Genomic DNA, 27,639 nt, shown 5'->3' with positions numbered 1-27,639 from the left:
ACTTTATCAACGGCACTTGTCTTCTGGCCCTGGACTGGAGAGCAATCCCGGGATGGGCAGAGGATGAAACATTTTGACACCAGACAGTTTACCTCTCCACGGAAAAGCGATGTGCACGACAAATCTGAATTTTACAATGTACTGAATAGTTATAAATAGAAACAAGATTGGACGAGATTGAAAATCGATTAGCTTATTACGCAAAAATGGGTCTATTATGCGAGCTTAATTATGTCTACAGTTTGAGCTAAATTGGTTGTCTTAACGATTGAAAAGGGTATTAAAAAAAAACAATTTTTAAACATAAACGATTCAATAGACACCATCCGCTTTCGTTGATAGAACTTTCAGGCCACAGCCATAGACTAACTGACTGGGATTAACCATCGAGGTAGCCTCGTGAACCGGAGGCAATCTGTTTATTTAGGACCGATTATGTGAGAAGTAATTAATTAAATCTTTTCCTCACTCCCTCCCCATTCCAGTAGCACTTGAAACCCGGTTTATAATCGTGCGGACGAAGCTGGAGAAAGGATATCCCAATCATCTATTCAACGGGAAGCCGGGAAAACCTCTTGTCGTTTGCAAACCAGGAAGTTTTCAGTAAATTAATCTTATTATCGGATTTATGCATCTTCGTTCCGACCACGTGATGAGATGATGGGTTACTCTCCAACTGGGATGCAATACTTTCCGGTCAGTTTGCGAGCAAAAACCTTCACATGACACAACAACTAATAACAGAACTTTGACAAACGATCGCTACTTTGTATCTAGTGTGCTCGTTACACGTGCAAACCCTGACAGCTGACACCCTGCAGACATCGCGCAGTGATTTATGTGGCAGTAATAAAGTATACTACTTTCTTCTGTATGGGTTAACCGTCCGAAAAGAAACAAAACAAGTACAAACAACAACACTTGATACTAATTGTTGCCCGTCTCGCGGCACTCAGGTCGTTCGTAAAAGCATTTATACCAAATACTGAGGACTAATTTGACAGAAAAGTGCTGTCGTCGCCGCTATCAACAACTGATAATCTGCCAATACATGTAGAATTGTTATAAAATTGCGGCCCTGTCATACACTGAGAAATGTTCTACGAAAGCTAGCTGATGGAAGTGACGCATTCCAAAAAAAAAAAACTTAACCGCCCTGACATGTGACTTATTCAAAAATACCGTAAGTTCCCCACCGGCCTTTGAAATCACGCCTCATTCAACGCAAAAAAATAAAAATGAAGTCAAGTCCGACAAGGTCACAGATTCATGCAATTCCTCCGCAAACAATACAGACTCAAGAGCCATGGAAGAGCTCTGGCTGCGGTTGATATGGACTCGGATGGTGAGGGAAAAAACAACAAGAGACAACACGAGATAACACATCGATTGTTGGAGTACAACCGATTTTTTAACGAACATTTTATTGCCTGCATCCATTTGTTGATTAGTATTCAAAAGACTGCTGAACAGCTAGGATGGATAAATTGGCTCCGGCAGCAATTGCGGTGCTGTGTTTGGTGTGTTCGGTCCGCGGCCAGGTGGACGGTGAGAACTACCGTCTGCCCAACAACAGCTACCCGGTACGGTACGGCCTCGAGTTGACCACGTACGTCCACGAGGACGGCAGTGCGCGACAGTTTAGATTCGATGGCAAAGTGAAGATTGAACTGGTAGTGAAGGACGAAGGCAACAGTAGCATAACTGTACACTACCGCAAAACAACGATCACGCACGTTAAGTTATGGTCCAGGCTGGAGACCGGTTCAGACCATGTGCTTCTGGATGACAACTCCAGCTTTACGTTGGATCCGAAAAGGGAGTTCGTAACAGTTTCACCACCAGATGTGATTCTCAATGGAACCTACTTCCTGGAGATTGAGTACAACGGTGAGCTCCGCGAAGACAATGCCGGATTCTATCGATCGTCCTATCTGGATGATGACGGCAGAACACGCTGGCTTGCCACGACGCAGTTTTCCTCGACGGATGCACGCCATGCGTTTCCATGCTACGACGAACCGGGGATCCGAGCTCCCATCGGTCTGACGGTCATTCATGGGGACAACTACATGGTGCTATCAAACAATTTGCCAAAGGAGAGCAGTGTGGGGTGAGCGAATTGATTTTGATTTTGATTGGCTTTGCTAATGGCACTCATTTGTTTGAAAATTATGATGGTTTAAATTTACAATTCGTACTCCGCTAGTAATCCCTTTCCCTTGTTGGCTGTTGCGAGCATTTTAAGCCACATTTTTACATCTTATTGATTATATTTGATATTTGATTTTTGTTTATCCAATAACTGTTTTGAACACTTAATGTACTGTGCAAAAAGTTAACTAACCAATTAAGTTTAATGAATATGAATCAAATTCTATGTAGAGGTTAGAGGGGCATAGTGAGCAGGTGGGGTATAATGAGCATCCCTTAATCCAGTCCCAAACCTCTAATTGTTTGAAACAAATTAATTGGTAGTAGGTTCAATACTACCATTGCAATGATTAATGACCAATTAATTTGTTTCGAACCATAAGGAATCCAAGGCTAAAGCACAGGAAGCTCACTATGCTTCACGTGTTCACTATGCCACTCATTCCCCTACATACCTACAGGCGTGTATTAAAGTTAACGAGCCAGAGACGGAGGAGCACGGATGAATTCTAAATTCTAAATAGTTACCAGTGTTTCTAATTAATGCATTATTAATCATCATGAATACCGTCATTATTCACTTACTCCCGCAAACATATAATTTAACCAAATTTTTGAATGCAAAAAGCTTATTTGGTAAAGCATGCCGATCTTACCTCGCACTGTTGTAAGTATGTCACTTTTTTGTAATTAGTAATTAAGAACATAACCTATTCAAACCTTGCTATCAGACAATTTCCATTCAAAACTGTCTAGACATGGACTCTGCATGGGAAAGATAACGAAATTAGCTCTCTATTATTTTAAAACAGTCTTAATGCTTAAGGGGCCGGGGAAAACAGATTAGTGGGAAAACAAACCGTCCATTCATCCATGTGTGCTAGATAGAGAAGGATGATTAAACGTCAAAAAGTTTTTTTTTTTTCTTTAATCTTTATTTTAGAGATTTTTAGCCTTAGGCTAGTTCGCCGGCGCCGGTGGTGTAGTGGTAAGCGTGACTGCTTTCTAACACCCCGATGGGTCTGGGTTCAATCCCAGCCGAGGTCAGTGGGATTTTTCTGAGGCATAAAAATCTCTGGTCACGTCTTCCTTCGGAAGGGAAGTAAAGCCGTTGGTCCCGGCCCATGTGTGTTGTTGAATGGGTGCGATATCCTACGCAGGTGTGGAAGCTGCCTTCCTGCACATTCGATTGCCGTCAATGGATGGCAATCGATGTCCGTTGGTGATTGGCACTAGATTGCGGAACAGAGACCGACGTTAAATAACGGAAAGAAGAAGTCTTAGGCTAGTTCATCTCTTTGGTCAGAAGGTGAGGCCTCAGAAGGAGAACCTCCTACAGAGTGGTTTGACAAAGTGATCTTAACATAACACTTACAACGTTTCCTTACTGACTATACCTGGGATGGACACCATCATGAGGGCCGAACGACTCATCCCATGTGGTGCCCCTCCGGCTACTAAAGCTGTGGGGTAACAGCTTTCCTGGCTCTTCGTTAAAACAGAACAAATTAAAAACAAGCAACAATAATCTGAACGAGACGACACCGTGACGAGGTCCAAAGGCTCATCCCGTGCGGTGCCATCCCGACAGCCGAAAGAAAAAATTAACATTCAAACGAAGCTAAAAAACATAATCTGACTAGATATCGTGGTACAAGTTAGCCTCCCTAAGAAAGACTAGGAGGGCGTCGGCAGCAGGCGAGTCTTCTCCGAGCAGGTTCCGGATGCTGGAGGTGATTTCGTAAGTCTCCCGGAGATCCTGGAATTCGGGGCAAACACAGAGGACGTGTTCGACGGTCGCTGGAACGTGGCAGATTATGCAACTCCTGCGGAACGGTTCTCCACCAAAGTTGTAGTACAACCGGTAGTGTTCAGTCCTCAGCCTCGAAAGCACTCTCTGATCCGGTAGGTTTCGGAGGTCCATCCATGCCTCCGTGGTTCCCTTAATCTTCCGGATGAAAGGCTCTCGGGTGCTGAACCACTGGTCGGTCCAAGCCTTCTGCACGGTTGCCTTTATCCATCGTCGGACATCTTGGAGTGGAACTTTATCCGTGAATCTGGGACCCGACGGTCCAGTTCCAGCGAGTTGATCGGCTGCCTCGTTTCCGGGTATTCCGCAGTGACCGGGTATCCATGCGAAAACGGTGCTGCTCGGGGCGTACTTTATGGTAGCCTAAATCCACGGGTGGGTGGGAGTTGCTGAGCATAGTTCCTTAATTGCGCTGAAGGAATCTGTCAAAATAAGAATCGGTTGATTAGCTGGTCACATGGCCGCATGGAAAATTGCGGCCGCTTCTGCCGAGTAGACGGAGCACTGCGGCGGAAGGCTGTTGCTGGCGAGTATGCCACTTCCGGATACTCCGATGCCAACGCCCGTGTTGGATCGGGAACCATCGGTGTACCGGTGTGTATGTTCGGCGTAATCAGATCTAGTCAACTCGGCTACTGTGCGACGAAGGGCCACGGAGTTGTCTCCTGCTTTGAAACGGTTCTTTATGCGATGATCAACTCTGATACTGAAAGAGAGCCAACTCTTCTCTCCGTGCCAGTGGATCCTAGCCACCGGGGGGAGGTCGATGCTGGCGATCGTCTGCATAATTCTATCCCCCTCATCGAGGAGGAAGATTCTGCCATTTCCTGCTGTCTTGGCGGCGAAAGATGCGATTTGTAGATGGTGGCATTAATAATGCGGTAACGGAAAGGTAGAACCCCTGCTTCGACACACGCAGAATCTGCGGGGGTGGAAGGTAGGAGGCCTGATATGATCCTGATGCTGCTGTTGAAAGTTGGGCCGAGAATCTCAACCTGCTTCTCCGAGTTGATGCATGTTAGCTCAGTTCCGTACAACAGCCGGCTATCGATGATAGCTTGCGTTACTCGAAAGCGAACTGCCCGATTGTTGGAACAATAGGGCTTGAATATGGTCCGGATCAGATTGACCCTGCTTCGACAGTCCTTCTTCACCTGATTGAAGTGGGGCACGAAAGAAAGCGTGCGGTCAACAAGTACAACCCAGGATCCGAACGGAATTCTTAACGGGTATAGCTTGATCGGCAATCTTGATGGCAGCCCCGCTAACCCTGTGTCGTGACGGGCAGACGTGGTATCTAACGCTTTTCCTGGCTGAGAGCTGAAAACCAGCTGCTGCGGCCCATTTTACGACGGCTGTGACCGCAGCTTGCGTGTCCCTTGAGTCCCCAACTGACGAGATTGGCAAGCACGGCCGGAGTCCAGGTCCTATTGAATGCCTTGGAGATGTCCAGCGAGACAATTCCGGTGTGGTGCCCCTGGTCAAAGGCGTCTTTCAGCACGTCTCCCAGTGTGGCGAAATAGGTCGAGGTGCCGCATCCTTGTCGAAAGGCGTGTTGTCGATCGTCGAGCAAGTTGTTGGTCTCCAGGAATGTCTTCAGCCTGCGGTTCACCATCCACTCGAAAACCTTACTCATGCAGGAAGTGAGGGCGATGGGCCGAAATTTCTTCGCGTCCTTCGTGGTTTCGTTTGTCTTCGGGATTTGGATGCCCAGGCTCTCCCTCCACGATGCTGGATAGGAGTCGGTGGTCCAAAGTTCATTGAAGAGGTCAATCATGCGGACTTGGCCTTCAATCGGTAGGTGCGTTAATAGGAGGTACCGGAGTTCGTCAGGACCTGCCGATTTGCCCTTGCTCTTACTGAGAGCGATTGTAATTCCTCCCACGAAAAAATCCCATTCATCCTGGTGTTATCGTTGTCGGCCGGTACGTGGAAATTGCCTATGGAGGCCGTATGTGACGTTGTAGCGGCGACGGAAATTTTCGCTATATCCGGCGATAGCCGAAAGCTCCGCGAAGTATTTGCCTAGCTCATCAGCAACGGCTATTGGCTCGGATACGGTGATGCCTCCGGACTGCACCTGCAGCGGGGCCGAACGTCTTTTTCCACTAAGTGCGTTCACACGGCTCCAAAGATATGCCGAGAACTGGGAAGCATCAATACTGTCGAGGAAGTTCGTCCAACTCTCCTGCTTGGCACTTCGGATCATTTGCCTGCATTGGATGTGCAATTCGCGATAACGTTCGAGGATGCCATCCCTGCCAGGATCGTTTGGTCTCGTTCTTCTCAATTTACGAAGGGCCTTCCGTCGGGCCTTAACCGCTGCCTTGGTTTCTTCCGACCACCATCGGAGAGCTTTTCGTCCGGGAATGCTGCTGGTCTTAGGTACTGAAGCGACGGCTGCTTCGAGGATTGTCTTCGTTAGGTCGGGATCCTGTTCGTTAATACCGGAGAGGATGGCGTTCCTATACACTTCCCATTCGGCTTGATCATACCTCCAGCGTGGCCTACGGGTGGTTTCTGGGGCGGCTGCGGCGTGTAGCTGTATTTGGATCGGATAGTGGTCGCTTTCATAAAGATCCGAATCGACGATCCACTGCAACTTGCCGGCAACGTCTCTGCTGACAGCGGAAACGTCGATAGCTGTGGCATGACGTCCATTGAAAAAGGTGGTTGCCACGTCATTGAGCACGACGAGGTCTTCGCTTTCGAAGAGGTCAAAAAGGTCTATAGCCTTTTTTTGGCCAATATATGAGCGAAAGAAAATGCGTCAAATTTCATCCGCCTAAACAATGAAGCTAAGAAATGAAGCTAAATCGTCTTTAACTGAGAGAACATAAGCATAAACGATGTTCCGGTACTACTAACGCAGTTTTTGTCATGCTTTTGCAAGGTTACTTGGCCGGTAGTGTGTATGTTATATAACAGTAGTGACTTTAGTGACGAAAATAGTGACTAGTGAATTCATTTTCATTTCATTTTCATTTGATGATGCACTAGGGGGTTAGGGGCCATGTCACCGATATGAATATTCACATCATCCATAATACACCAGGGAAGGGGAGAGGAGTGAGCAACACAGAATCTTTACCCATGGGGGTTAAAAAAGTTCTGCGAGGTACACTTATGGTGAACCAGCTGCTCAGGGATTGTAGAAAGGAAAAGGGTTGGATAGGTCTTGTATGAAAAACGCGTTGAAAATGGCCTCGTTTTGTTTGTGCTCTCGTCACACATCACACCGCCAGTGAAAAAGAAAATAAAAGAGATTGAAAGAGATTATTAGTGATTTTTAAACTGTGATTTACCTATTAGAAATAGATTTGTAAAATTATCTCCGTGTACTGAACCACCATCCCTCAAGCCCTCCCGCTACCTAAACTTTTGAAGGAGTGTGACGTCAAACTTCGTCATCCATTCAATCAGCCGGAGAACGAAGGTCAGTGAGGGTGACATGAACATACATGAACAATCCCACAATTCGTGCCACCGTATCACATATTGTTGGGATGATAAGCCGAATAGGTTGTTAGTCACTCCTTATGGTTATCGTTTATGCGGGTGTTTCAAAGCAATTTACATCTAATCAACCCTCTGTGCAATCCAACCCGTGCAATGTATTTATTGCTGAGAACCTTGTGTGCTTTATCATAAGTGATCACGGATCTGGCAATCCTCACATGACTATGCGTCCCGGCGACGACGACTACGATCTAGCCGGTTTACAATAGGTTCTATACAATAGTACTAGAATAGATCGGAGTATACTTACAGTTTTCGACGTTTACCTTCAATCCTACTTCCTTCTCTTGTTGTATTGTGTTTCTGGATATGCCACTTTCATCATCCCTCTAACATAGGATAATGGATCCTCGCTCCGGAATGTCTTCAAAACTTGGGGGATTAAAATCGCTCCTCGTGCCCATCCCTTCCAGATGACAGTCCGCTCAGCATTCGAAAGAGCGCTCGGTCCGTAATACATTTGATATGGTTTGTAATGTGACATAGAAAACAGCAAAAACAGAAAAAGAGAAAACGGTAATATTAGCAATAAAACGAAGAAAATAATACAAGCGGAACACTGCATCATATATATAAGTTCACAGTCCTAGAAAAATGTAAATGCTTCTGAAACGTAACGATTTTTTTTTTCTCAAAAATAAGGTCTTGGAAATGTTTTGATTTTGAGAAAATCGACGAAGATAATCGATCAATGTTACTTAGGACCTAATGCAATGTTCAGCTTGAAATGTTAAACCCCCACTGGACATGACACCGATTTGATGAAAGCCGGTAATCCTCTACACTTCCACGAGGGCCTTCATTGAATTCTACTTTTACGCGATGTTCATTGTTTCTGTTTGGCCCTATCGTCCAATTGTTTAAAATTTTTATTATAATTAGGTGTTTCGTACTGCTTCTGACAGTACTCACCGCAAGATGGCATGCCGTCTTCGATTGTATGGGCTGGTGGAAAATCGACTTAAACTCTCTCTAGAATGTCGCATTTATGGTCATTGTGGACAGCTTTAGTCCGGGAGTTAGAAGGTGATAGCTCTATTGGAAGATTGCCGTAAAAGCTCAACGCAGATGTCGCCACTGCATGATGATGATAATGTTGACAGACTGCATATAAAATTCGTGAAAATTAGCGTTAAATCATAATTTTCATCAAGCCTGTGCAAAATCCATCCAATATAACATTCGAATTGAAGAAGAAAACGTGTTTATGATCAGGCTGATGTGCATCTTTGACTTTTCCAGTTGACCTTTCATAAGATATATTCATTTCATTTCGCGGCTCCATCAATGCTGCATCGTAAATATGATGTAAACAGAAGTAAATGCTCAATTACTCAAAATAAAGATGATTTGTCATCTTGTTATCACTTTGAAGACCATCTAGCACCATTTTATAGTATGGTGCGTGTTGAGTAAATCAAGTTCCGGTGCGTTTTCCGTCGAAAATTGTGAGTATCAATATGCTTGCCTAAAAAGGCCAAAATGAACATTTATTGTATATTGGCGTCCTATACAACCAATTCTCTATTACCACCAGCATGATACAACCTTTCCTAAGTAAATTCACTTAATTTCCACTTTCATCTTAGTGAAAATCGCACATATTTATACCATTTTCTGAAAAATGCAGCTGCACAGGAGGTAACCTCTTGCTGTGAGTGCAAACTTGTTATGCATAATTTGCCATGAAAACATCTCCGATCCATACCGAAATAATAACAAATAGTTTTCAAACACGTCTTTTTACATGATTCAAGCAAAAGTTTTCACGGGAAATTATTAGTTTTTCTTTATGGACCGATTTGCCCCAAAAAGCGTTGGTTTTACTTGGAAAATTTTGAAACTATCCTCCTTCTAGTAGTTCTCACTTTGAAATGTAGGTGGCGAAAGCTTGGAAAAGTTTCACTGCAAGACGCCAATTGCAGATCCAGTAACCCATTTCAGAATGTCTGGAGATTCACGCCCATTCCGAGGTTACTTCACTCACAATAAGCCCCGCATGTATGCATCACTGTTATCAAATGGATATTGGTTATATATACACACTTTCAGGTTCGAAAATATTTGTTTTCCAACCTGGCATGTATTTAGTTTAATTTTGATATTTAATTTAAAAAATAAATAAATGGAAAGCTCTCACCATATTCTGCTCTTCCGCCGTCGTTAATTGCTTCTTTTGGGATCCCTTGGAGGTTTTCTCTAACGCTTCGTATTCCATTCCGTGCTTCGCCGGCAATTTCCTTCCGTAGATCGTCCTTGGTTGGTTGGTTCTAAGATGATTCCGCCTTTTTTGGTCGGTTTCATGTCCACTATATGTTATTGAATTGCCATGGTGATCTGGGACGAGGCTCACGTCCAAAGTCGCTAGTCCACCGAGCGCTCCGTGTGCGAAAGGAGAATGAAAGAAAGAAATACGAAAGGGATCAGTTTCAAGAAATTACAGTTTCATCAGATTCCCCAACTAACCATACTCAAGCAAAGTAAGAATATAGAAGCTATTAGGTTTTGCACCGTCGGGGTTAATCTCAATCTGATGACAGTTCAGTGGTACTGTTTACGTGGAATTTTTCATGGGCGAATTTTCTCGATAATTTTTCAGACTGCAGTGAGATGTAACCAGTGGTTACTAACCATACATCTGCAATGTCCACGATCAACATCCTTTCACCGCGCAATTTTCAATTAAAATTCAGAAATTTTAGAATATTTCAGTGCCAACATTTCAAAGGGGCGTAATTGTATTTGTAGACAATGGCTTTAGCCGTCGATTACTCGCGAATAAAAGCTCACTCATGACACTAGCAGGTAGAGGAATGTTTCCTCTACCAGCTAGCATTGTAATTTTGGAGAGGTAAGATTTCATTCGCGAGAAATTGACGGCTAAAGTCAAGGTTGCAAATACTCATTACTCATTTCATACTCATAATTAGATGCCATGATCATATTTAGGTAGGATACAAGAAGAGGTTGCAAAGAATGTGTTTGACATATTAAACCTGTTTATTTCACTTCATGAGAGTCAAAATCAGCGATTTTTCACACACACACTCAGCGATCAGAAAATCGCTGATTGTGACTCATAGAAAGAAAACTTTACAGGTTTTATGTTTCAAATGCACACTTTGTAACCTCTTCTTCTTAGTTACAAGTAAAACATGCCATCATACCATCTTGTGGCTTTATTATTCCGAAAAACATTATCGGCTGAACCTTTTTGACAATTCAGTGGCACTGTTTACAGACACTTAGTCGTTTTTTCGAAAAAAAAAATATTTTAAAATTTCCGAATTTTAACTTGAAAATTGTCGAGGAACAGCGTGGTAAAAGGATGTTGCTCGTGGACAATGCAAAAGTGTGGTTTACATCTCACTGCAATCTGAAAAAATATCCAGAAAATCTACCCAAGAAAAAATCGACTAAGTCCACGTAAACAGTACCACTGAACTGTCATTAGATTGAGGTTAACCCCGACGGTGCAAAACCTAATAGACCTGTGCACGGGTGAACTTTAGTTCATCTACTGAATTTTTTTTAACACAACAGCGGGGCTCTGTTTACTAAAAATGAACACATGAATAATGCTCGCGTAACATTTGAAAAGGGCCTATCAACTTTCGTAAAAAAAATTCTAGGTCCTTTTCACGAGAACCGAAGTACGCCCACGCAAACCAAGAGCACTATCGGGAAGGGGAGAATTTCCTCTGCCCGATGGTGTTGTTAGTTTGCGTGAGCGTATTCGGTTCGCGCGAAAAAGGCTCAACAAGCTTTGTGTACATAAGTTGATAGACCCATTTCAAATGTTACGTGAGTGTTAGGTACTGATCTAAACCTAAACTTATCTAATAGCTTAAAAGTAGAATTTGTTCTTAGAAGTAAATTGAATTTCTTGCATCTAACTTAACCTAGAGACATTATTAGCTGTCTACCTTACAAACTACGAAACAGATCTAATTTCTTATATACTATAGTATAGTATATATAGTATAGTATAGTAGTATAGTATACTACCTACGAACTACGAACAAATCACACAATGCAAACATGCAAATACACCGATCGCGATTATACTACTCGATCCCGATCTTTATCCATTCAAACACATACATACATACAGAGCAGAAAGCAAAAGCAGTTTAAAACTGCGATCATTATGTACGTAGAGTTAGTTGCCATCAGAAGTTCGGGAAATATAAACGTTCCAACGAGAAACGCTATTTTTTCAAAGTGATCCGAAAGATTTCCTCTTGGTTGGTTGAGGTCGGTGTCCGCCGTGTGGTTTTTGCTAAGTGCCGTTTTAGCAAGACACTTTGTCACTTCGGTTGTGTGGTCGAAGAAGGTTTCTACCAAATTAACGGGGGCTTAGCCGTTGATGGTGAGAACTTGACCATATGTGCGTCGGCCGATCTTTAGTGAAAAAGAGGGCGAGCAACGATCAAGTTCTGGGTTAGGAAAACCCCATCGCCGCGTGTGTGGGAAACGAACGCCTTCGTTCAATTCCATCATGATGTTTTTTGTTTCAACGTGCCGCAGATACGCTTTTGGGCCCAGAGGCCACCAGTGCCGTCAAGAAAGCCTGCGTATGTCCGGAAATTAGTGCGTGGCGCGTACAGTGAGTATTATACATGTATTCATTTTTAGTAAACAGGGCCCCGCTATTGTGTCACTTTTTGTCGAGTGAGTGAACTCAAATCCATCCGTGCACTCGTCTATATGGTTACTCATATGGCCGTCAGAATGGTTAATCGGTTGCGAAGTGAAGTATTTCTGAAAGTGATGCGTTATATTTCTCAATGTTTTGATTTTATGCTAATGTTACCTCAATGTTATATCACAGACAAGCAGACACAACACATCGAACATTTATCATTGTAAACCCTACCGCCATCTGTCGTATATACTTGGATGGGCAATACACTCAACAGATGGTTGTAGTGTGTATACGCCAAACGCTAGGGAATTGATCTTGTGCACCACAAGTGGCAGTACTACCAACTAAGAAACATTTAAATTGACCGTTAAAAACCATTTCGATGAACGTTTTAAGAGTGTTATGTCTGCTTGCCTGCACACTTAGATTTTTTTGCCGAGATGGGCACCACCGAGCAGCTCGGCATTTTATTATGCTGGAAATTCGGCAAAAAATATGTTTGTTAGCTGAGATCTCGGCAAAATTCCCGTTTGTTAGCTGAATCCCGGCAAGTTTTTCACTGAGATCCAGCAAAATAAAATGCCGAGCTGCTCGGTAGTGCCCATCTCGGCGAAAAAATCTAAGTGTGTGTGATCATACCTTCACTATCGCAACTTCAGGTAATCTGCGAAAGTACTTGCATTTTTCTCAGGCACTTTTGCTCTAACTGCAATTACTTTCTCATACTCGAAATGTGCCACGACCAAATTGGCACAACGACGCCCTATACGCTCTCTGACCGAAGCGCAGGGAGAAAATCGACTTGAGAATGTATGGTGAAATTCACATTTAATTAAAATTATCAATAATGCTGCAATTTGTTATGCATGTTCCCTAATTGTGCAATTCACTCAATGGATTTATTCACTTGGCCAGTCTCAATACAATCTGGTGTCTTTACATTTAGATAGGGTAGAGAACTACTTCGGCCTAATCGCCCATTTTGGGCCTATCGAGCAGAAAACTTCAAATAAATCCATGATTTCAGAGTTAACAAGTCAATTATGCGTTTGGTACGATACTTTAGTTAATAAGATACGGAACGAAGTCAATGAGAACGCGTGATATGAAGGTTTGCACCCATTATTCCCAAAAATAAAAAAAGCGCTCCGACCGAATCATTTTTATCATCATCCGATAGGCCGAAGTGAATTCATTGGCGTTTCAATGGCGTTTCAATGGCGTTTCAATGCGTTAGGCCGAGTTTAGAATCCGTAGGCCGAGTTTGGCGTCAAGAAGTAGTGTAAGACTTTTGACAATATCTCAACGATTGGTTGCTCTTTATCATATCTTACGGTACGTACGGAGAGGTAAATAAATTTGGAAGCCATCAGTAATAATAACATTCCGTGTGGTGCTAAACTGCGTTAGATTAGGAAAGACTAAGTGCGGGTTGTGCTTAATAGGCCGGAAATGGGGTAATTAACCCTACATATCAACCTTTTAAAAACTTACCTTCTTGTTGAAAATGGTTGCTCATTCCTGATTCATTGTACTGCACTACACTATTTTAATTTTTACGAACCACCCTAATGATACATCAATACGCACGCACCCACGAAGCTTTACTCGAGCAGTTCGAATACCGTTACCCGAAAACCAACCCGACCACTTGCATTAAATTTTACCGTTATTTTACGCTGCTTCTTATTTTTCTCCAGGATGGGATTTTTCTCCGTTATCTTTGACGCATTATGCTTCTCTGGTGTATTACATTTTCAGGAATCCTAGGGGAAGGACAGCTCCAAGTATCAGTATCAATACCGATGGTGGAAATATTAAATATTTTAATGTGTGATATTTGCGATTCTTATACTTAGTCTGACAGTTGTTTTTTGTTTTTTTTTTTTGACTATTTTGGTTTTAAGTGTACATTTGACATTCGTTTAATCAAAAATGTATTTCACACGAGAGGCAAGTCATTCCTTTGTGATCTTGCTGGCCACCGCCACCAAAATCCGCTCCTTGTTCTCATAAATTCGGCCTTATTCAGTGCACATAATCGGCCGCACTTCCATTCCCAGGAATTAATTTCCACGAATTCTTCATCGTCTGCGAACCAATGTGCTGTTCTCCGATGGATCGGGAATCGATTGACAACGCCGCCCCTGTTAACGGAATCCCAGAGTGATGGTTCCGTGGTCGTATTACGCTCGACTCGCCATGAGCATACAACTTGGAAAGATTTGTTGCTGGGGGAACGTCCAGTACCGTTTTTATCATGAAAAGCCGAAGTCGAAATCGATCAGAGCTATCGAAAACGAAAATCTAGGCAAAAATTATGACAAACAGAAAGCTGCAGTAAACATAAACAACAACAGTGCAATGTCATTGAGTGTATGCGTTAAAGTTACACTGTTATTTTTTTTTTAATTTTAAGCTTTCCGCTTGACAGTTAATATCATTAATATTTATACTAAAAATTATAATAACTACCAATTTGAGCAATTTTTATATCAAATATTACTTCAGATCAAGTTGTACTTCCCCTAGCAGGAATCACTTCACACCAAGATGAAATTCAATATGGAGCGAACACCCTGATTGATTCATATTAGGACGATTCTTACGAACCACCCTAATGATCACTAAATACGCAGCTAACGGCACTCACGAAGCTTTACTCGAGCAAATCGGTCATCACTTGCATTAACCGTATTTTTTAGCTGCTTGGTTTCTCTCCGAAAATGCGACTTTTCGTTCTTTATCGTTGACCTCTCCTGGTACTACATTTTCCGAAATCACTTCACACTTTTACGATTGATTCAAATGATATTGCCACTAACACTATTTTTTATGTTAGGCACATTTGCGGATTCAACGAAATTAAACTCGGCAAACGAAAATAGCGGACCATTATTGAATCGTACTTCGACGATGAGATGTAACCCTTGATAAGATAATTCGGAACACGACATACTTACAATCTCAATTCACAACTATTTCAAATCAAGAGCAAATTTTCATTATGTCGTAAGTAACATTCGCACCGATAAGAGAAAAATAAAGTTTTGTTTTGATGACCGAAAAGTTATTCCTATTTCCAATTAAACACAAATAATCTCATAGTGATAGCAATGTTCAACATATTTAGCCAGGTTTTAATCATACAAATGCAAATCGCTAGCTTTCATGCTAAGAAATACTGGTTTTTGAGTCAAAAGTTATTATACGTCGTTTGGTGCCCCCTATTGTTACTTAAGTCAAAGTGTATTTACCAGGATATTTGGGAGAATTATCAATTACGTCTCCTTACGTGCAGCACATTCATCATTTTAGGACCACCGACATCATCTTAGCAACAAACAGTTCGATTTATTCACTTTAATAATGAGAAAGCAAAACGACGAAAGTACACTTTTCCCGGGTTTCTCAGTGCTGTTACTTAAGGCAAACGGCATCTCCATAGAAATTGGGTGACTTAAGTAACATCCAAAACTATTTTGATCGGAAGGTGATTACGTCAAAAAGCAATTCGACTGGTAAATAAATTTAAAAATGGGATGTGATCCTATATTCGGACAGTATATAGTGTAATAGCAGGAGCATCGATTGACACTGATAGCTCGACTTTGTTTACCTTTGTTACATTCGACGTAATGAAAATTTGCTCTTGAAATGTAATTTTATCATTTTCACGTGTGATTATTCCAACTTTTATATTGATTTAATTTCGACTCATCGACTCATGAACCGGGGACCAACGGCTTTCCTTCCCTTCCGAAGCGAGGGCCGAGGCGTGATCAGAGATGTTATGCCTCAGAACATCCCGGCGGCGCCGACTGGGATTGAACCCAGACTACTACACCACCGGCACCGCTTATCCCCATGAATGCTATACAGGCTATTTCAAAACTACCCCAAGTTTGGGTAGAATCCACCCAGATCGGTTAAAACTGAACCTACCCATAGTTTACACCTGTAAACTATGTTGGGAATGACAAGATGACAAATAAACAAAGTCGATCGCAGAGTTGATAATAGAAGAGTTGCGCAGACTGAAACCAAAATCTACCTATCGAACTGTCAAACAGTCTACCTATTGAGTATAGTAGACAAGCTGACTCTGTTGCGTGGGAAGTATTGTTATTGAAACTAGAGAAAACTTTCACAACCCAGGTGAAGTCATCCGAGGTGTAAACAAAAAACAAAGGTTGCCAAAATAATAAAAACGCCCATTGATCGACATCAGTGTTGCAAGCTTCACTCTGCGTAACTCTTCTATTATCAACTCTGGTCTATCGCATTAAATCCGATGTTGTTCATTTGTCAACTTGTCACTTCCCGCATAAACGCGAACCATAAATTGACCTTACCTAAAATGGTTAAAAATTGTTTATAATCCCTGCTAAACTTTAACTGAAATGGTTATGGAACTTTACATGAACGTTTAATGATAAAGTTTCAACCTTATGTATTATGGTTTTTTGGAACTGGACCTTACAAATAATGGGTTGTTAAGAACCATTACCATTCCAAATTCTTGTTTTCTCCATACATTTTCAGAAAGAGAACTATATAAGAACGTTTTTACTAATGATTTGAGAACATTAATGGTAATGGTTATGGTAGTCAGTAAGGTCCATTAATGGTTTTGTATTATCGCTCAACTTTACGTGGAATATATCGTGAATTGGTAATCAGTAAATTACAGGCAACCAATTCGCGATATATTCCACATAAAGTTGATCGATGTTACAAAACCATTCGTGGACCTTACTGACTACCATAACCATTACCATTAAAGTTCTCAAACCATAAGTTAAAAGGTTCTAATATAGTTCTCTTTCCGATAATGTAAGGAGAAAACAAGAATTTGGAACGGTAATGGTTCTTAACAACCCATTATTTGTAAGGTCCAGTTCCAAAAAACCATAATACATAAGGTTGAAACTTTATCATTAAACGTTCATGTAAAGTTCCATAACCATTTCAGTTAAAGTTTAGCAGGGATTATAAACAATTTTTAACCATTTTAGGTAAGGTCAATTTATGGTTCGCGTTTATGCGGGTTCCAACATTGTTTTCCCAATCTTAGGTAGATTCATATTTGATCGATCTGGGTGGATTCTTCCTAAATTTGGGTTGTTCTGAAATAGCCTGTATAGAATTCATGGAGCATTCATTCGTTTCTATCTAAATGGATAAGGTTTACACAGTTGACCCAGTTTCCTCCATAGCAAGTTTACTCAAATTTGGGTAAAAGCATGTTCATTCATTTTTGAGAAACTTCCCTTTTGGTTGAACTGAGCGATTTTCGACTCAAAAATGAACAGCCTCAAAATAGCGTGCAAACGAAGATTTTGTTTCAGTGTTCGGTAAATTTTACCGAAATCAGAACAGCTGAAAGTTCGGTAAAACTTTGACCTTCATTTTAAAGGCTATTGAATTTGAAAATAATATCAAAACATGTTCAACCTTGTTTAAATGATCAAATCTTGTCATTTTAGTTGAGGTTTAGTTTCAAAGTAGCTGAAAAGCAATTGAATTGAATTGCATAAATTTTACCGAAAAGTTCAGCTCTTCAGATTTTGGTAAAAATTACCGAAGTCGGCGATAATTTCCAAGTGAGTGGAAGTACCGAGAAGAGTGAAAAGAACTTTCTTTTGGGGACTTTTTCTTACCGTGTCGAACTTGTTGGCAACTATAGTCGCTATATTCAGGCATAAGCGGCTATATTCATGAATATAGCGGCTATAGTTGGCAACATGCTGTCAGTTCGATTGAATCTTGTTTCGGTGGAAACGAAGCCATTTAATTCTTGCAGTCCGCGGCTTAGATTTTTACGACACACACGCGTTTGTGAAGAAATAAAATCAATATTAAAGTTAAAATAATCACACGTGAAAGTGTTAAAATTACATTTGAAATAGTTGTGAATTGAGATTGTACTTATGTCGTGTTCCGAATTATCTTATCATGGGTACATCTCATCGTCCAAGTTCGATTCAATAATGGTCCGCTTTTTCGTGCCGAGTTTAATTTCGTTGAATCCGCAAATGTGCATAACGAAAAAAAGTGTTAGTGACAATATCATTTTAATCTATCGTTAAAGGGTGAAGTGATTTCTGAAAATGTAACATCAGGAGAGGTCAACGATAAAGAAGAAAAGTCGCATTTCCGGAGAAAAATCAAGCAGCTTAAAAAATACGGTAAATGCAAGTGGTCGACCCGGTCACCGATTTGCTCGAGTAAAGCTTCGTGAGTGCCGTTAGCTGCGTATTTAGTGATCATTAGGGTGGTTCGTAAAAATCGTCCTAATATGAATCAATCAGAAAGTGGAAGCGGCTGTTCGCTCCATATTGAATTTCATCTTGGTGTGAAAATCATTAAATGATTCCTGAAAATGTAATACACCAGAGAAGCATAATGGGTCACAGATAACGGAGAAAAATCCCATCCTGGAGAAAAAAATCATGAGTAGCGTAAAATAACGGTAAAATTTAATGCAAGCTGTTGGGTCGGTTTTCGGGTACCTAACGGTATTCGAATTGCTCGAGTAAAGCTTCGTGGGTGCGTGCGTATTGATGTATCATTAGGGAGGTTCGTAAAAATTAAAATAGTGTAGTACAGTACAATAAATCAGGAAAGCAACCATTTTCCACAAGAAGGTAAGTTTTTAAATGGTTAATAAATATCTAAAAGTAAAGACACCAGATTGTATTAAGACTGGCAAAGTGAATTAATCCATTGAGTGAATTCTCGCGCAATATTTTAAAAAGGTCGATGACGAAAACTGCTAACAAATCGTTTCAAGCAAGCACCGCTAAATAACTACCAATCGTATATGAATGTTCCACATTATCGATAAAAATTATTAGAAATGATTTGATTTTCAAAACGACTTATCAACGAAATTTTTCAATTCATTCAGGTTCATAATATTATGTTTAAACGGCTTAACATATTTTTTGTTCGTTTCATTAGCTTCATTTGTTAAGTCTAGTGACGGAGAAGGGCCGATGATTGAAAATTATCATATCAAAGCTAGACCCTGACCCTACTGCTGCTTCACAGTTGAGGCACGGCCGATGATTTGTTTTGCATTTATTTGACGGTATGAAAAGGCTTAGCAAAGGGCCTAACATTTCTGATCACAAGCACAACGGCTAAACAAAAAAGGGCTAACCATTGAAAGATTCACAAAAAGGTTTATAATTTATAAAATTAAATTGTTATCGTTTGTCATGTATTTTTGGAAACTTTTCGAATATTTTAGATGTTGTGTACTGAGATACAGTTACTATTGTTTCTGTGAAAAATATAAATTCCTAAAATACTTCAATTTCCTTATGTATGAATTACATAGAGGCGCAAAAATTTACAATTCATTTTCTGGTTTGTTTACATTTTGGACATATGCCATTTTCAAATGTTTTAGTATTACTTTCCACCCTAAAATTCAACCGGTGTCACCCCAATGTCATTTATTTAAGGTCCGGGCAAACAGGCTTATTGGTCTTAGTGGTGTTCGTATTTGATTTCAATGTTTATCTTTTTACACGAAATTGCACAATTAGGGAACATGCATAACAAATTGCAGCATTATTGATAATTTTAATTAAATGCAGTGGCGTTCACTTAACCTCAATCTACCTGTGTACCAACTCTCAAAACGTAAACAATTATTAACATATTGCTTGCAATGGATAGATATCGAGTAAACTAGAAGATTAAGTGTATTTTTCAACCGATTCGAGTATGAATATGGCATTAAATCTGGTTTTGAAAGTTGGTGCATAGAGATCTCCAAGCGCAATCTCACGAACACTAAAATCCAACATCCATATATAATAATCAAAAAGAAGAAGAACCAAATAGGTATCGCGATATAACAAATACTTAAAAAGGTAGCGCGCGGTCTCACACACACTTTTGTGCATCTGGAGAACTCTATAGAGATCTCCAAGCGCAATCTCACGAACACTAAAATCCAACATCCATATATAAAAATGAAGAAGAAGAAGAACAAAAATGGTATCGCGATATAACCACTACTTAAAAAGGTAGCGCGCGGTCTCACGCACACTTTTGTGCATCTGGAGAACTCTATAGGTAAAAAGTGAAGTCGATTTTCCACCCCCCATACGATCGAAGACGGCTTGCCCTCTTGCGGTGAGTGCTGTCAGAAGCAATACGAAACCGAGAGAGAAATCACTATGTGGTGTGCTGAATCGAAAATACGTTTTCTTAAAAAAAAAAAACTTAACAATCTGTTAATACTCGAAAAGTTGCCAATGCCTTGAAATACACATATTACATTAATACACATGAAATGCATTAAAATTTCAATTCTATTTAAATGCACAAAATAACTTATTTTAGGCAAATACGCCACTAATATGTCAATGCATCAATAAATCAGTAATGCTTTTTGTAATACAGTAATCGAGACTTCGATACACGTTAATACGCTTTGAATTGTCATAAGATTTTCCTGCGAGTTTTTAAAGTGAATGAACCGTGTCCTCCTTTCGGATCTGTAGAACTATCTGGCAGGAATGAATTCAACTGCTGCGGGTGCCGGACAGCGAGACAATGTTGATCACTCTACGACGATCAATTCAGAATCCCTTTCGTCGGTTGTCGCCGATCAGGACAAATTTGACGCCCTAGTGGAACATTTACCCAACATCGAAAGCGATGAAAACAAGAAGCAACAACTCAAGGAAACCCTATCCCATGTTTTCCAATGTCCTGCAATAGGGACAGCTGGGACCGGTCGTATCGCAATTTCATCTGAACACGATAGCCGTGACAGCAGCCAAGAGTGGCGATTTGAAACAGTTCATGAAAGCTTTGGAGAATGCCCACAAAAAGAACACCGACAAGAACCGAACAAGAGCAAACCGTCATCCGCGGAGAGCGCCGAAACCGCTAGCGAGGAAGAGTATGGCACCACGGCAGCCAAAACCGAGAAAAAGGATGATGATTAAATGACAGGATAGATTCAAACAAACCGTTTTCCGAGGGAACCCGTTTTTTTTTTGTGTGCGTACACTTGAAATCTGGTACGAAATATTTTACTCTATGCTGCTAATGAACCTCAATCCAGAACCATAGGGGAACTATCCGTACCTACCGGAATGAGGCAGACATAGAGCTAAAAATTTGCTTAGAAATAAGTATCGATACTTTTTTTAGGAAAACGTCGTAAATTTGAATAATCATGCTAGCCGGTGCCAATACCCATACTAGTAACTTTGTACTATTCGCACCCGATTTTATCCTTTCTGCATTGAACCATTTCAATCAACTGTTTCTTTGAAGGAAGACAAAAAAAATAATCGAAAGCTGTGTAAACCTATAAATGAATCAACACGCGCTTGTCCTAAAAAAAAAGTGCAGCAGGCAGAACAGTAAACAATATCACACAGGCATAATTACTAATTCAAGAATAGCATGTGAAAAGGGCATACAAGCTTTTTGTAAACAAACCATCTTATACCCTTTTCTCGCCACCCATATGACACCAACGCAAACCATCAACATCACCGGATAGGGGAAGCTTTCCCCTTCCCGATGATGTTGTTAGTTTGCGTGGGTGACCCTCTGTTGGCGAGAAGAAAGAGTTTGTGCACAAAAAGCTTGTATGCCCTTTTCACATGTGGCGCTTGAATTTTATTATTGACCAACGATTATATGGATGAAAGCGAAAATTCCCGTGCAAACACTGCGGAATCCGAGGTTACGAGTTCTTTGTTTGCAATTGTGAAAGAAAGCGATTATTAGGAATCGTTCGAAAAAACTGAAGATATGGGTGGACAAATTTTCGGTAGTAGCAGTACCCTACTGTGTTACCTGACTTATGACAAATATAATATGTATACGAGTACCCCAAATACAACTATAGTTCGTCTAATTTTACATTGCAAATGCTATGCAAAATTAGACGAGTCATTTATTTATTCAGCCGGAGAGCGAAAGAGACGACAAATTTACTAGGTCTCACCTGTTTACGCCAGGCCAGTGACAAGGCCTATACCAACAGCAGCGTTTGACAGTAGGCAACATGTCCCGGGCTCAAATCATTTATTTTGCTGTGCTGGGCCCGCTGTCACTGTATAACATGTTGCCTACGCGCCTGCCACTAGGCTGGTTTACGCTCATTGATTTTCCATGCGTGAATTTGGTTCCAAATATCAACAAAGCATCGTTGCTTATGGCTTTGTTGTCGTTTGGAACCAGTTATGCGAGGTAGGCAACGATTGTTTATATTTGACAGGTTTCGGAACGTCCATCATTTTCGCAATCTTAGGGGAAGTTCTCAAGACCGCCTACGACAGTGGTCTGCTCACCGAGATAGTATCACTCGACATATCGAAGGCGACTGAGGTCTTAACGGACCCATCGTTCACTTCATCCAGAACTTCTTGTCCAACCGCTCATTCCGAGTCGCAGTCGGCAACACCAAATTCCGGCTTTTCCCCGAGGAAACGGGTATCCCACAAGGATCGGTTATCGCCTTTACCCTGTTCCTCGCGGCGATGAACGGAGTCTTCCGTCAACTACCGAAAAACATATATGTCTACGCCGACGACATTCTCAAGCGGCAGTCTCCGCCGTCGCCAGGTGGGCCCATTCAGCAGGCTTTGAAGTATCAGTCTCTAAAAGCATCAGGTGCCATGCCTGCCCTTCTCGACACAGAATTAGCAGACCACCGATCAAAATCGACGTCCATACCATACCATACAGTTCTGGGAGTTCTCGTTGACCGATTCCTCAACGTTGAACAGCATTTCAGTGCAGTCAAGAAAAATTGGCGCAGCCGAGTGAATCTCATCCGGACCATTTCCCGATAGAATAGATCAAACAACAGTCGTTTTCTATACGGGTTGGAGATGACCTGCATCGCAACGGATAAGCTTATAGCTACGTTAGCACCAGTCTACAACACCTACGTCCGGATTGTCTCTGGCCTGCTGCAATCCACGCTCGCTGACGCTGCTTTCATCTCGAAGACATCCGGAAATCAAGGGATCTTCCTCCTCGAAGAGGGGAACAGACTCCTCCGCACGGCTGCCAACGAAGATCTCCCCCCAGTGGCCAGGGTCCACTGGCATGGAGACAAATGCTGGCAAACACCATTACCGAAAATAGAAAGCCGGATTAAGGACAGGAAAATCAAAGCCGGAGACAATTCCGTGGCCATGAAAAGGGCTATAGCTGAAATGTTATGAGAAATATACCCCACGCACACTCACCGATACACGGACGGATGTCGCTCTCGGGCCGAGGTCGGCATCGGTCTAGCCGGAAACATCACACCAACTAGCTGCAGCTTACCGCCGTAATGTTCTGTCTTCTCTGCTGAAGCTGCTGCCATCTGCATCGCTGCTACAATGCTTTCCGACCGACCGATCCTGGCCCTCACGGATTCGCACAGCGTCATACAAGCCCTGACGTCCGAGACCCCGACTCATCTCTGGGTGCAGGCGACGATGAAGTCCGCGCCACCAAACACGATATTCTGCTGGGTTCCGGGACACTGCGGAATACCAGGCAACTCTGAATCTGACTTTCTGGAGCATCAGCCCTTCGCTATACCAACGAAGAACCGTTACACGATGTCAAGCGCTGGATAATGAGCAAAGTACGGGAAGCTTGGGACGCAGAGTGGGCCCAAAACCGCTCCCTCTCAGACGGATCAAAGGGACGACGAGGAAATAGACAGAACAGTTGAATCATAGGATCAGAAGATAGCGTCGCGTTTGAGGACCGGTCACACCAAGATCTCGCACAATTTCGGTGGAACGCCGTTCCACAGGACTTGCGTCTGTTGTAAAACTCCAGCCTCAATCGAGCACATTCTATGCGTATGCCCTCAGTATCAGAACCTGCGGGAATTCCACGGGCTTCCAAATAGCATACGTGACATTCTGGGTGATGATCGATCCCTCCACACTGGCAGCAGTAATGCGCTTTTTAAAGGATGCTGCATTGTATTTTAAAGTTTAGTCTTTTTTTAATTTCTTTCGGCTGTTGGGACATCTCTGCCCGGTGGTGTGGAGCTCTGTCTTATTCAGATTTTAATGTTGAGTCTTTAATATGTTGTGTAAATGTACGATCGAGCCTGGAACCAATTTTCGGTTGAAGTAAACACTAAAAATCTAAAAAATAATGTTTAAAAAAAATCCGGTGTTTGACCCTAGGGCCTAAATCAAATTTTAACTGAATTTTCATGGCGAAATATATGTTCTATAGTGGAGGTACGTTAGTGAAATATGTTCCTATATATATATAACCACTAAAGGAACACAGTGCACTAACGTAGTTCCACTATTGGTGCGTTTACCCTACTTGTATCGAAATAAATTCTGTAAAGAATGAAAAAAATGTGGCCCCCTTATCCATGGTAGTTAGTCCAACAAACAGCAAATGCATGATAAACGACCGTAATAGACACCTGACGCTCCAGTCAACAAGTTTATGCCCCTAATCATGGTACTAAAGTGCAATAACACAAAACAAACAAGCCCATCTACTGTGTCACTCCATCACCGTCTATCTATAGCCAAATTCAAACAGCAAAGCGAACAGGCCATCACTCATTTCGCCAAATATGTATAGGGTCCATGCATTAATTATGTCACGCTAAATCGAGGAAAAATTTACCCCCCCCCCCCTTTCACCCTATCGTGATGTTTTTCCTATACCTAATGCATTGCTTGTCACAAAATCTTAGACCCCTCCCCCTTAGAGCGTGACATAATATATGCATTAACCCTAATGAATACAATCCACGTTATCTACCACACAGGCCAATTGCCGGTTATACAAGAACCGTATTTGAAGATACGCCGGTCATGCAACCCTATCTGCTGGGCGTTATCGTCAGCGATTTCGTTTCCGTATCATCTGTGCAGTATCCCCGCCAGGGAGTGTTTGCTCGGTACAATTCCATTAGAAATGGGGAAGCCAATTTCATTCTCGAAGCCGGATACAAAATTCTCAAGGTGTTGGAAAGCTATCTGGAAACGGACTTTGCCCTTCCGAAGATCTACCAGGTTGCCGTTCCGGATTTTGCCGCTGGAGCAATGGAAAACTATGGATTGGTATGCTTTGAAACGATTGATCTTTAAAACACAGTAAACAGCACAAATATTCTTCCGTAGGTTACCTACAAGGAGGAAAAATTCTTCTACGACAGCCGATCATCGCCACTGAAACAGAAGCATGAGATAGCAACGGTAGTTGGACACGAGTACGGTCATCAGTTCTTCGGCAACATGGTTTCCCCCGCTTGGTGGAGTTACCTTTGGATGAAAGAAGGATTCGCCAGATACTTCGAATACCTAGCGTCGGATATTGCCTACCCAGAGTTGCGCATCCGCGAAACCTATTCCGTCCAAAAAATGCAAAACGCATTCGATCTGGATTCACTAGGCTCCTCTCGGCCCATGACATTCTACGTAAACACTCAGACTGAAATAGCCAACGTTTTTGATAATATTGCGTATGATAAAGGTAGCTTATGCTGCTTAGAATGATATTATACAGCAGGTAATAATGTTTCGATCATCAACAGGTGGCTCCATCATGCGAATGTTCCAGCACGCTTTTGGACCGGAAATCTTCCGTCAAGGGTTGATCAACTATCTACGGGCTAAGGCATTTCAAGGAGCGTATCCAGAAGATTTCGCCGATGCTATCCAGCGAGCAATAGACAATTCCACCAACATAGCACTCCCGTCGACCATTACCGTTCTGGACATCCTCAAGTCGTGGACCGAACAGAGCGGATACCCAGTTTTACATGTATCCAGAGGTCTCGATCTACGAGTGTCACTCGTGCAGGATCGCTATCTGCTGAAAACCATCGATACAACGGAAGCATCCTGGATTCTGCCCTACAACTTTGCCACAACTAAAAATCCCAATTTCAATACGACCACTGATACGAGGTGGCTTCTCACCAACAGTACCATCCTGGCAGCCGAAGGGTGGTCCGCATATGATTGGATAATCTTCAATAAACAACAAACTGCCTATTACCGGGTAAACTATGACGAACGATTATGGAATCTCATTATCGAGCAGCTACTGCGGAACCCTACCGTCATCAATAACATCAATCGTGCTCAGCTGGTAGACGATGTATTGAATTTGGCACAATCTGGTCGATTGGGTTACGACACGGCTCTTAGATTGGTGTCGTTTCTCACGAGGGAACGAGACTATGTTCCTTGGGCCGCTGCTAATAATAACCTAAACGTATTGACGCGTCTGTTTGCGGCTTCATCGAAGATGGAATATCTGAAGAGATATCTATTGAGTGTGATCAATCCAGTTTTCGTAGAACTTGGACTGGTTACGAAAACGAGCGATGATCTCTTTGCTAGGCAGACTAGGGAGATTGTGGCAGCATGGGCATGCAAGATGGGATCTCAGGATTGTCTACGCATGGCGTCTGAGATTGTGCGCGAATCTGTTGGACCTAACAATATGCAAATCGATCCTGATGTTCGAAGCGCCGTGTATTGCGCCGGACTGGTGAATGCTAGTGAAAATGTATTCCTGGCAGTTTGGACCAGAATGCAGTCATCCAAGGATCAATCGTTTAGAACGGACCTGATCTACGCTCTCGGATGTACGGAAAGCGTAAACCTGATGCAGCTATTCTTAAACACTTCAATCGCCGACGAATCCGTCGGAGTAAACTACTTTGGACAGGAGCGGGAGCGAGTCTTCGCTGCTGTCTACAGAAGTAGCAGGAAAGGAATGGAAGTAGCGCTCAAGTTCTTCATGGACAACATGATGGAGATAAATGTGTTGTAAGTAAATTGTTATGGTCAAGTTTGTATCAAGTTTGGTTAACTGAATATTTGCAGATACAACAAGGGGAACTTTGGTGGACGCGCCATAGGAAGTGCAGTTACAAATTTGGCTAAGTATATCGTTGACTTTGAGTTGAATACTCAATTCCAAGAATTGATTGAAAAACTATCGGAAGCTGGTCTGCTGCGAGACACCGACATTCTCCGAGCTTTGGAACAATCCAGTGAAAATCTACAGTGGGTTCAGTCCAGAGGCAAAAGCATCGAAGATTGGTTAGAAATGCGTTATCCAACATCAACGGCACCACCTCCTACGACAACGGAGATGCAAACGACTACTACTACTACTGCTGCAACTACTACTACTACTATTACTGCTGCAACTACTACTACTACTATGCCTAAAACTACAACGCGGCCAGAAACAACAACAACAACCACGATGAGTTCAACAACGCCGACTACTACAACGGCATCAATAACCAGTACCACAACAGCACAAGAAAGCACTACAGCTGAAGCCTTAATAGAATCTACAACCGAACACGGTGCAGGAGCCCATGGCCAGATAACAGTAGCACTACTGATGGCTTCCATATTGTTTAGCTTTATGTGAGAAATATCATGAATTCAGGCAATGCGATGCTTGTACATCATAAACTTATGCGCGAATATCTGAATAAAATGCAGAA

The 27,639-nt window shown here is 42.0% G+C and overlaps 1 protein-coding gene and 1 pseudogene across 1 annotated transcript; both read left to right on the top strand.

The window, feature by feature from the left end:
* The first annotated feature begins 1,234 nt into the window (after positions 1-1,234).
* On the top strand, positions 1,235-27,639 carry LOC135697420 (aminopeptidase N-like). The gene is made up of 5 exons (XM_065217080.1): positions 1,235-2,113; positions 24,931-25,225; positions 25,286-25,637; positions 25,699-26,944; positions 27,002-27,639. The coding sequence occupies exons 1-5, from the start codon at positions 1,479-1,481 to the stop codon at positions 27,561-27,563; spliced, it is 3,090 nt and encodes a 1,029-aa protein (XP_065073152.1). The 5' UTR covers positions 1,235-1,478; the 3' UTR covers positions 27,564-27,639.
* Positions 20,627-21,118, top strand: LOC135697326 (proteasomal ubiquitin receptor ADRM1 homolog; annotated as a pseudogene).

The sequence above is a fragment of the Ochlerotatus camptorhynchus genome, unplaced genomic scaffold (assembly GCF_037179485.1).
Source record: "Ochlerotatus camptorhynchus isolate MF236.1 unplaced genomic scaffold, CSIRO-AGI_Acam_v1.1 ptg000070l, whole genome shotgun sequence".
NCBI classification, from domain to species: Eukaryota; Metazoa; Arthropoda; class Insecta; order Diptera; family Culicidae; genus Ochlerotatus; species Ochlerotatus camptorhynchus.
Note: the sequence above shows the minus strand (reverse complement) of the source record. Positions and strands in the feature narration are given on the sequence as shown.